Source organism: Protobothrops mucrosquamatus, unplaced genomic scaffold (assembly GCF_001527695.2).
Source record: "Protobothrops mucrosquamatus isolate PMUCROS unplaced genomic scaffold, P.Mucros_1.0 scaffold1403, whole genome shotgun sequence".
NCBI lineage: Eukaryota > Metazoa > Chordata > Lepidosauria > Squamata > Viperidae > Protobothrops > Protobothrops mucrosquamatus.
Genome location: NW_015387588.1, coordinates 171774 through 184153, shown reverse-complemented (window position 1 = coordinate 184153; position 12380 = coordinate 171774). Strand labels below are relative to the sequence as shown.

At 40.3% G+C, this 12380-nt stretch overlaps 1 protein-coding gene across 1 annotated transcript; it reads left to right on the top strand.

The window, feature by feature from the left end:
* The first annotated feature begins 3439 nt into the window (after positions 1-3439).
* On the top strand, positions 3440-5727 carry LOC107292695 (H/ACA ribonucleoprotein complex subunit 3). Its single transcript, XM_015821804.1, has 2 exons — positions 3440-3451; positions 5309-5727. Exons 1-2 carry the CDS (start codon positions 3440-3442, stop codon positions 5447-5449), a joined length of 153 nt encoding a protein of 50 aa, XP_015677290.1. The 3' UTR covers positions 5450-5727.
* Positions 5728-12380: the final 6653 nt, after the last annotated feature.

The window sequence follows — 12380 nt, the reverse complement described above, 5'->3', positions numbered from 1 at the left end:
CTGCTTCTTCTTTTTTTTCACATATAATTTTTTTATTAATTTTAAAATACCCCCCCCCCCATACAAATACAAATATAAGCATACATTAACATAACAACTTCAGTAACAGCTCGGCAGCCCCCCCTCCCCGCGTCCGCCCTCTTTTCTCCTCTCCTTCAACCTCCCTACACATCCCACCTCCTTCCCTCTCCTCCTCCTTCGGACACGGTTTTGGGGGCGCTAGCCGAGCATCAGCTCGGCAGCACCCCCTCCCTGCATCCACCCTCTTTCTTACTACCTACCTACTTCCCTCCTATCTCTCCTCTCCTCTCTCCTCCTCCCACCCTTCGGACACGGTTTGGAGGTGCTAGCCGAGCATTCAAAATTCTCTATTATTCCATACATCAATACTCTTAATACACATTTCTACTTCTCACCATACATCAAAACTCCTAATTATTTTGTTTCTATTTCTACCCTCCCTGTTCTGCTTCTTTAGCACGATGGGTCTGTGTCGTATTTTCCAGAGAAGGATAGCTTTTTTTTTTTTTTTTAGCATGATAGGGCTATCAATATTAGTAACACTGGAAAAAAGTGACTTGTATTTTGAGTGGATGATTCTTTTAGTTCTTAAGCTAGCCAGCTAACTTTTGGCTATGTGGCACAACAAGTGGATTGATGCTGACTTGAAAATCACACTCATTGACAGTTTCTCATCAAACTGTAGGGAAATATTGAGTGGGGTACCATAAGGTTCTGTCCTCCTTCCTTAGCTCTATATTTCTTCAATATTTTTTGTTTTGGGTATGAAAATGGGAAAAAACTTATCGAATATACTGATATTACAAAATTGGATAGGATAAAAAATACTCTCAAAAAAATCCAAAGTGTGCTTATAAAATTTTTAAAAATGGCTTGAAAATAATGAAATTGAACAGACAAATGCAAAGTCATCCATCTGAGAAACACAACAAATGCATAGTTATAGGATGGGGCTTGGTAGTAACATTTAGGAAAAACGTGTTAGAATAGCAGTTCATCATAAACAACAGCAATGGCATTTAGACTTAGGCTTCACAGTGCTTTACAGTCCTTTCAATCTGGGTCCTCATTTTATTGATCTCGGAAGGATGGAAGGCTGAGTCGACCTTGAGCTGGTCAGGATTGAACTGCTGGTAGTCGACAGAATTAGCCTGAAATACTGCATTCTAAACACTGTCACTGCAGCAATCTGAATTAAACAATCTGAGTTAAAATACATTACATGACTCGGCAAAATAGTGATGCAAAGAAGGCAAATATTTTAGGCTCTTTCAAGGGAAGTATACTTTCCAAATCATAAGTAATAATTTATCTTCATTCTGCATTGGTTGGACACCCCCACACTTTGAATTCAATTCTGGGTACTACATTTTAAGATTCAGAGGAATCGAAGCGAATTTCAGAAAAGGTACAAAGATGATCCAGGGGATGAGAAACTAGATTCAATGAACAAACAGAAAACTAAAGAGAAATTTAATAGTGCTCTTCAACTCTGAAAAGTTGCCAACAAGGAAGACTTGCCAAATAGAATAGGTTTGGATGGGTAAATGAGAATCAAGACACAAAGTCTATTGCCCTTTCCTGGAATTGGAATGCTTGGAAGATATTCTTGCAAGCAGAAAAGTGCCTAGATTGTCCCAATTCTCAACCTATGCCAATAGTAACCATGTAATGCAAGGTTTTTTTTAGCAATTTGAATTTTGCTGGCTGCTTAGGGTCTCCCCAGCAGATTAGGGCAGCCATGTAAAATGGCTGCTTAAGGTTTCATTTCTGCTGGTTACAGGTGAGACTTGTGCCATAGTTGAGAACCCAAAAAACTTTGCCTCACCTGTTTTTTTATCATGAGATTGCCATTCTCCTCACCCTGTATCTTGGACATATTTATTGCAGCATAATTCTTTAAAATTTTAATGCTCTTGGAGAAAGAGTGATCAACCATACAAGACAACCATACAGCAGGTGGTCATTTTCTACTGCCATGGATGCAGAATACTGAAGGGGCTTGCTTGTTATGAATTCTGTTTTGTCCTTGTATTGCTTGAGTTTCCACTTCCTGCCTCAAACTGGGGTTGGAAAAGGCTGATCTAAGCCAAAGACCGCTATTTAAAATGTCTCATGTTCATATCCTGCTGCTGAAACCGCAGTTAAGAGTGGGGGTGAAGACAGACAATAAATAGAAGGGCTGCTGCCATTAGATTTTGAGCAGAGCAGAGGCTCACGTGAATTAAGCAAGGCTGAATCAGCACCTAGCACTTCTGTGCTACTCAGTCTGATGCAGCTTTTTTTTGCTGACCAGAGGTGTGTAAAAAATGGGGAACAATTTGTGTCTCCAAGCAGGGAGAATCCATGCAAGTATATTTGGGGTGGCATGCCAGAACTGGATATTATGCNTTTGTGTTTTGACACCCTGTAGCTAATCTTCATGCATCCGGTGCGGCTGCAAACACAATCTTCTTTCCATAGTATTTCTCTTAATCATCTTTTGGGAAGTAAAGGGAGGTGGAGAGAATGATCTCCATATGCAGCTGGATTTGCAGAATTTAATATGGGAATATTTTTTGTTCAATTTAAAACTAGGATAATTATTTTTGGGGCTCTTCCAGGTCTTTAGCCTGGAGAAGAAAAACTGGGAAATGTAGAAACCGGTGTGAAAAAAAGTTAGAATGGGATTGTTATCTAGATTTGGGAATGGAATATTCATTTACTGTATCCTATAGAATTTTTCACACTCCTAAAGCAAAACTGATAAAAAGAGATCGAAAGCACAAATATGCAACTCAGTGGTTAGAGCCGTAACATTCATGTTTGTTTTGTGATATTAAGGCTTTCAAAAGATGCACCAATAATAATTTATAATGTATTAATAAAGCCGAACACAAACTGATATAGTCTTGACCACACACCATGTTTAACTGTGGTTGAAAAGAAGAAAATGTGGATAATTGATGTGACAGTACCAGGGGATAGTAGAAGAGAACACAAAGAGTTGGGTAGGATCACAAAGTAGCAAGATTTGAAAATCAAAATTGAAAGATTATAGCATAAGCTGGCGGTGTTGGCCCCAATAGTTATTGGCCCATTTGGTGCCAGACAAAAAAAAATTGGATGGCCCTTAGAAACTGTACACATTGACCAAATTTCTATCTGTCAATTGTGAAAGGCCGCACTACTTGGATCCACACATATATTACAACATCCTAGGTTTTGGGAAAGAACTTAATACATATGAAGGCCAACACCAGCTAAAGACTTGCAACTGTGATTTCACATTTTAGGGTACATAATAATATAATACTTTTTTAAAAAATTATATGCTTCCCAACTCCTGGCAACTATGGATGGTTTATAATTGTTAAAATATTTAAAACAGAGAAGTAGAAAATAACTCTACAAAACAGTACAAGCCAAAAGAAGAATGATGGCAACGAAAGTAAACCCAGAGACAAAGAGAGGAGAAGAAAGGAACATCAATTGTCTTCTCCAAAGGTCTGGGCAAAGAGCCAGGTCATTTGAAATACCCGTCGTATGGAAGGCATTCGAATTTTGGGGTGGACCTCATATAATTATAGGATGATGAGAATACCTCTTAATGTAATGTCACTGCCTAGCTTTGGGATTATTTACTGTTATAATGGTAATATGGTAATTATATCTACTTATTATATTATTCATTACTACATTTTGATTTCAGTCTCTGACAAGCTGAGCTTAGTATTGTTCCAAAAATGTTTGAAGTAAGATTTTTTGAAAATGTGTAGCCAATTTCATACCATGCTAAGCCAAAACCAAAAAAAAGCATGAATCCAACTGCTGGATTTTGGGTTTAATGTGATGCATAAACTGCACATATACATACATACATACATACATACATACATACATACATACATACATACATACATACATACAGCCTCTCATCTCACTAAAAATGACTCTTGGCAGCATACAATGTATTTTAATCACCACATTAGATTCTCAATACTACTAAAACTCTTTCCCATATCCTTTAATTGGGCAAAACGTTAGGAAACCATAGAACAACAATTTTTGAAACAAACTACTTCAAATAGGCTAATTTATATAATGCATCCATAATCCGGGACTCATGCATGACTCCTGTGGAATTGAAATTTTGCAAATGTTATAAAGCTTTTTATGACATAAACAATATCCTTATGACACAATGCAAAATGTCATAAAATATGTCCTTTGCTGATGTTTGATTGTGGTATGCGTATATCAGTGGTTCCCATCTTTTCTGGCTCCATGGAAGGGTGATGGGAGGGATGGTTTTGGGTGCACAACCTAGATCCTGCCCATGTGCAGATGAAGCTTCATTCACCTGCGTGTATGGCCCGGTTCCCAACAAGCTGCGGACTGATATAGGATTGTGGATCGGGATGTGGGGAACCCTGTGCTATACAGTTCAACATAGTACTAATATAGAATATTTGTAGCTTAGGGTTGAATTGACGGGGTCCTTGGTGCTCCCTCTGAGCTTGGCTGTTTTCTTGCAGTTGTTTCATTATCCAACTAGGTAACATTATCAGTGCTGGCACTGAACATCTAGCACTGATGATGTCACCCAGTTTGGGTAATGAAACATCTGCAAAAAAAATAACCCAGCACAGAGAGCACCAAAGACCCCTCAGTTCAACATGTGCTATTTTCAAGGCAGATACATCTCTGAATGAATCCTAACTTTTCCAGTGAAAGCAGTGCATTAGAAGCTCTGTCATTGTTGAAGACATTGAGGCATCTGATAAGGAAATATTTCTGAAACGATGACCCCATGGGGTCATTGGTTGTCTAATGTTAGACCTGTTTTTGATAAGAAAGCACATTTGATGGATGCTAGTGGTGTCAATCAAACACCGATGGGCACATGCTGACCTTTTCCCAGAGCTGGATTCGTGTCTGTTTGTGAGTGAAAATAAAGACTCCAGAGAGAACCTGCAGGGAGACTTTTAACACTTTCCAATTTGCTTTGGAGGTCAAGTGGATTGGTGGTTGAACATACTTCTCTAAATTAAAGAGAAGCATTGCAGCACAATCCTCAGGCAGATTACTGAGCATCTCAGCATTGTTTTTTCATGGTCTTCTAATACTTTGCACGTGTTCTGGATACGTTCCAGTGAGCTTTCAATTAAGTTATGCTCATACAGCTATTTCGTCTGAGAGGTTGGGGGCCTGCATGGTTTTCAGATGAAATATGTTGATTTCAAATTAATACATCATTTTTCGTGAAATTGACACACGGTTCTGTCTTGCCTCCCCGGTTTTGTAGAAGGTGGATCCGTCCGGCCAGCCAACATGTTCAGCCCATCCGGCCCGCTTTTCTCCTGATGACAAATATTCTCGACACAGGATCACCATCAAGAAACGCTTTGGTGTCCTGATGACCCAGCAGCCTCGGCCTGTTGTTTAAATGTGCTTCCATTCTCCTCCCGAGTTACAAAGGTGGCGAGAGAAGCTTTGAGAGCAGCTTTGAAGAAGCCCGTGAAGGTGAAGAATACCTGTCGATCTGCCGTCCACACTGTTGCGTTCTTTGCTGATGTTTTTCAAACTTGACTCAATTCCCTTTGCGTTCCGTGGAAGAGGAATGAATGAATGACATCCTGCAAGCAAGCAAGACAAAATTATATTTTATTGGCGTTTTTCTGGCTATGTAATATTCTGGAAATAAAGTGAGATTTTTCCATTGTTCTGCTTCTTTAGCACGATGGGTCTGTGTCGTATTTTCCAGAGAAGTATAGCTTTTTTTTGCTTTTTTTTTTTTAGCATGGTAGGGCTATCAATATCAGTAACACTGGAAAAAAGTGACTTGTATTTTGAGTGGATGATTCTTTTAGTTCTTAAGCTAACCAGCTAACTTTTGGCTATGTGGCACAACAAGTGGATTGATGCTGACTTGAAAATCACACTCATTGACAGTTTCTCATCAAACTGTAGGGAAATATTGAGTGGGGTACCATAAGGTTCTGTCCTCCTTCCTTAGCTCTATATTTTTTCAATATTTTTTGTTTTGGGTATGAAAATGGGAAAAAAACTTATCGAATATACTGATATTACAAAATTGGATAGGATAAAAAATACTCTCAAAAAAATCCAAAGTGTGCTTATAAAATTTTTAAAAATGGCTTGAAAATAATGAAATTGAACAGACAAATGCAAAGTCATCCATCTGAGAAACACAACAAATGCATAGTTATAGGATGGGGCTTGGTAGTAACATTTAGGAAAAAGGTTTTAGAATAGCAGTTCATAAACAACAGCAATGGCATTTAGAGTTATACTTAGGCTTCACAGTGCTTTACAGTCCTTTCAATCTGGGTCCTCATTTTATTGATCTCGGAAGGATGGAAGGCTGAGTCGACCTTGAGCTGGTCAGGATTGAACTGCTGGCAGTCGACAGAATTAGCCTGAAATACTGCATTCTAAACACTGTCACTGCAGCAATCTGAATTAAACAATCTGAGTTAAAATACATTACATGACTCGGCAAAATAGTGATGCAAAGAAGGCAAATATTTTAGGCTCTTTCAAGGGAAGTATACTTTCCAAATCATAAGTAATAATTTATCTTCATTCTGCATTGGTTGGACACCCCCACACTTTGAATTCAATTCTGGGTACTACATTTTAAGATTCAGAGGAATCGAAGCGAATTTCAGAAAAGGTACAAAGATGATCCAGGGGATGAGAAACTAGATTCAATGAACAAACAGAAAACTAAAGAGAAATTTAATAGTGCTCTTCAACTCTGAAAAGTTGTCAACAAGGAAGACTTGCCAAATAGAATAGGTTTGGATGGGTAAATGAGAATCAAGACACAAAGTCTATTGCCCTTTCCTGGAATTGGAATGCTTGGAAGATATTCTTGCAAGCAGAAAAGTGCCTAAATTGTCCCAATTCTCAACCTATGCCAATAATAACCATGTAATGTAGGGTTTTTTTTTAGCAATTTATTTATTTTATTTAATTTAATTTATTTAATTTTATTTTTTTAATTTATTTAATTTATATGCCGCCCTTCTCCCGACGGGACTCAGGGCGGCGCACAACATATTTAAAACAAAACATAAATACATTCCCCCCCCAATAAAACCGAATTAAATCAAATTTTAAAGTTGTGTCTCTGTCAAATTGCTAAAAAATAAACCCCATATAAAATCCTCCCTAGGTCAGGTCCGCTTGCTGGAAGAGCCNGTCGAGGACTAAACCGGTCGTAAGTCGAGGACTAAACCGGTCGTAAGTCGAGGACTTTCCCTGCCCGGGAGCGCCGCGCATGCGTGGTTCCGCCCCCTGCGCCGGCCGAGGCGTAGCTGGCAAGCGGCAGAGACGGAGCAGGCCGACCACCAGCTGGCCCAGCCCAAGGGAGGTAAGGCACCCGCCGGAAAAGGGGAAAAAAATGGCAGACAAAAAAATGGCGGACAAAAAAATAGCTGACAGCCTTGCTTGGCGACCCCCGTGAAATGGTCGATCGACCCCAAATGGGGTCCCGACCCACAGGTTGAGAACTACTGCGATATAGGGAGAAAAACAGAATAGCAAACTCCCTTAAGCTTCATGGAGAAAACCATTTATTAAACTTGACCTGTCCATTTATAATATAAGCTGGACTATGACTCAGGCTTGCCTATGCGGAGATGATTCAGACACTCTACATTGAATCCTTTCCAAATGTATTCAGAATTGCTTTCCTTTTTTGTGTCAGTCTAACAGTCTTACCACCAAGAGGATCCAATAATTTTGGTCAAGAACTAGAAAAAGCTGAGGGGAGACAGACTGCCAGTAGATTTCCTCTTACAGTGTTGGGAAGCAAATTCAGTTCTGATTTATTAATTTAATTTAATTTAATGAAGTTAAATATGATTTTCCTTTCCCAGAAGGTTTCCAGGAGAAGGGGAAAGAAGGCAAAACAGAAGTTAATGGTGGGATTATTTGGGGTGGGTGAAAAGGGCTTCCTTGCACAGAATGAAAAATGCCACAACAGTCTTCCATTGTGATGTCAATAATTTTGACGGCTTTAGAAAGGAATTAGACTAACACCAGACCCTCTGTGACCACTAATTTTGGGAGGTATATTTTTGGAATATCTCATGTGCCCTAAATAATCACCAGTGACTCAGAAGCAAGTATGGAAAAGAGTTATTGGTCTCCTAATATTGCTTGCAGGCTTCCCAGATGCATCGGCCGCTATGGGACACGTGCCCTCAAAGCTACCATGGCCTTTTCTTTCTTTTGAAGGGCTGTGATATTATTATAACATATTAACCACTTCAAGCTAAATGCTCCGTAATATTGCATTGCTGCAATGCCTGCTCTGCATTATTCTACAATATTACTGCATGTCATGATTGCACACATTACTCTGCAATATCATTGCATTTCTTTGCACACTGTAATGTGCCAGTAATCTTTCAAGCCATGGAGCAATGTTTTTAGCAACTTTAAGATATGGGGGGGGGGGGCTTCAACTCTCAGAATTCCCCAGCCAGAAGAGCTCAACCAAGATGCCAAGGTTGAGAAACACTGCCATAAAAACTAATCTCCTTCAGCTTTGCTCCTAGTGACATGTAGGTAATAATGCAGATGTCATTTGCCATGGCTCCATTCTGGGGATTTCTCCACACACACACACACACCATTCCATTTCTAATATAAGTTTCCAGCCCTGAGATTTTGCAATACTCTCTCTTTTTTATTTCAAATTTTTATTAATTTTTCATGAAAACATAATACAAATATGATGCTTATAATTAAAACAAAAAAAATACCTAATCATTCTCGGAAATGATCGGCGATCCCCCCCCCCTGCAACCCCTCTCACTCCCCCACCCTACCTACTTTCCTCTTCCTTCCTTCCCTCGAACCCACAACCTCTCCTCCTTCCTCCTTTCCAACTGTCCTACACATCCCATCCCCTTCTTTTTCCCCCTCCTCGGATGCAGTTTAGGGTACTAGCCGATCATCTCCTCTATTTACATTGTTTTTCTATAAAGAATAAATACACCAAATTTTATATGATTCTATCCCTTCATCCCTTTCCTCCCCCCCCCTCGGACTTCCCAGAACTAAATACAGGAATAGTCACGTAAACAACCCAAATCTAACTAAAACAATCCAATTATAATACATACAGGTATTAATTTACTTTAACTCCAATAAACAATAACAAACGTAACTATAAAATGCATATATAAGTTATATAAAATATATAAACTTTAACTCAAATAATAATAAAAAAACAACAAAAATTATATACTACATATTTTAGCTCCAAAACTCAAAATATAATTATCCATCTTTCCCAAATCCAAATATCTAAAAATTAAACTTTGCCATTTCTACAAAAATAAAAAGTAAAAATTAGCTACTAATCTTGCTGCTATTAATCATCCAAGTATCTTAAACCCATTAAATACGTATAAATCTTGCAATACTCTCCATCCAAGGAGGAACCAGGTCTGACCAAGCTTAGCATCGCAGAAAAGCCAAGATTGCCCCAGACTTTGCTTAAGGATGCCTTAGAAGTCATACAATAAAGTTGTGAATCCTGTGTGTGGTTATTTGGAGGAAGGGGGCTAAGCCGACCAAAAGAGATTGCTCTCATGTCATGAGTTGCTCGTCCAATTTTTCCCGAAGTCTCACTAGTCCCTCCTCTCACTATAATTTCTTTCAGCGACATATTCTTGGAGGTAAGAAAGCCCCCCCTCATTCTAATGAAACTACATCCCCCAGCAACCCTCGCGCGTTTGTACTATCCCCCTTCTCTTTCGCGCGCCCCCTCCGCTCTCCAAAGGGTTCCAAACCCGCCCTCCCACCTCCCTCGCTTTCGCGCGCTTCTCTGAAGGAGGAAAAAAAAAAAAAAGCCCAGCAACAGTAACCGCTCTTTCTTTCTGCGCTTGCGTGGCAAAAAAAAAAAAAAAAGCGTCGGGGGGGGGAATAGCATTGGAAAGAGGAGAGGATGAGGACACTTAAGGAGAGTCCGCTTTCCCTCCTCCCCCTCCTCCTTTCCCAGCATCTGAGATAGCGGCAGTACCAGCGTGCGTGCGGGGAGCTGCGCTGTGTGCTGCGCGCGCCGGCCGGCCGGCCGGTCAGTCTAACTAAGACGGTCCGACAAACAAGACGGCGAAAGGTCTTGAGAACGCGTGCGCGGCCGAGACCCTTTTTTTTTTTTTAGAACGTTGGTTGGGGGGGGAGCCGGTTCGCCGCGCGCCGCAGGTAAACAAGCAACGGCCGCTTTCCCGGGGGCTACACATCAAAGGACGTGTGGAGCTCGAGCGGGAGGAGGAGGGGGGGAGAGAAGAGAAAGAGCGCGAGGATGGCGCACGCGCACTGTCGCCTTCCCACCTGTATCCCCGAGAGTTTCTTGCACGCTCTTTCCCTCTGCGGCTCACGCGGAGGATGTGGGTTTGTGGGTTTGTGTGGCTTTGAGGTATGGAGAAGCCAGACCCCCTGCTTTGGACGGGGGCTTGAACGCTGCAGCCCCTGCCCCCCCCCCTTTGTATTGGTCTGTGGGTCCTCAGCTTTAGGGTCCAGTTGGGGTGTGTGAGTTGGTCTGCTTTGCTTCATTATCTTGTCTGCAGAGGTCTGGGTGCATTGGGGTGGGCTTTCTCACGACCACTTGCTTTGCCTCCAAAGCTCCTCTCCCCCCCCCCCATCTTTTGCAGCGAGAATCTGTGGGCTCGTAATGGCGTTGCTGTCATTCTGTGGGTTGGAGACCTGGAAATGTGTGTTCCTAGCTTTTTGGTGAACTCTCCTGCAGTAATAGTTTTGAAATGGTCCTTTGTCCCTCTTGGGATAACGCACCACCAAGTATAGATAGTCCTTGACTTAACGGCCACAATTTGTTGCTAAGTGAAACATTTGTTAAGTGAATTTCGCCCCATTTTACGATCTTTCTTACCACACCAAGGACCCCTCATTTCAACCCTGAGTTACAAATATTTTCCTTAAGAGGTGCTGGGCAAGCAAGCAACTAACAATACAGGCAGTCCTTGACTTACAACCACAGTTGAACCCAAATTTTCTGTTGTTCGGTGAGACAGTTAAGTGAGTTTTACTCCATTTTACAAACCATTCTTGCCATGGTTGTTAAGTGAATCACTGCAGTTGTTAAGTTAGTAACATGGTTGTTAAGTGAATCTGGTTTCCCTATTGACTTTGCTTGTCAGAAGATCACAAAAGATGATCGGATGGTACTTGGACACTGCAACCATCATAAATATCACTCAGTTGCCAACTGTCTGAATTTGATCATGTGATCATAGGGATGTTGCAACAATTCTAAGTGTTAAAAATGGGCATAAGTCAATTTTTTCAGTGCTGTTGTAACTGAACGGCCACTAAATGAACTGTTGTAAGTCAAGGACTACCTTGGGTTAGTGAGATTTTACAGAGGATTCAATGTCTCAGTGCAATTTTGTGTAATAGACTTTTTGATATATATATATATATTCACTTTTTTTTCCAGAATCCTACCATTTGAGGAGGACTGACAATTTCCTTGCACTAGACCCATCTAAAGGTTATCTCCTTCTACCAAGATCTTCAAAAACAACTGGAAGTTTGAAGAGTTCTTGATGTTGCACCTTAAGAGATAACTTTGCCTTCTCCTCTTTAAGTTCTTGCACTGGAATCTGACATTTTTCCTCTCCGGTTTGAAAAAAACACCCCACTTCTGTCTCTCTCTCTTGTCTTTTTCTGCACCAGAATCATAAGGGATATTTGCAAAGAAAAGTATATTTTTTCCTAGCATTCACCATAGAAAACAAGTGGATTATATAACCTTACATTCACTATAGACTTTCTAGCATTTTGGCATACCTTGCAGATCTTTGCCTTTGGATATATATTTTTTTCCTGTTGCATTTTGCTGAGATAAAAGGCATTTGCTTTACCGAAACGTTGAGCAAGTTCTGTATGGCTGTTAAAGCTGGAATTTTTGCATTGTGTCCTTTTGACAGATAAATTTGCAAGCGTTTTTCTTTTTTGACCTTTAGGCTATCCTTAAGAACAGAAAACTGACCTATTTGCCTGATGCATGGAAATCTTCAGCGTAATCATTTGTGAAACATTAACCTACAAAATCATGGAATATTGCCTTCACTCAATCTTAGGCTGTACTTCTAAAAATACACCCAATAAGCATTGATGTCAAAATAGCACGCTGTGTGAAACAGTTTGTGAATCCAGGGTAGACATGAATCTTCCTTATGAGAGAATATTGAATAACATTGTTGGCATCTCTACTTTTCTGAATGATCTTCCTCTTACGACTTGAGGTGACTTTAGGTTAAACTGATCAGGGAAAAGGGTTGGAGTTTTTTTGTTTTTTGTTTTGGTTCTCTTTG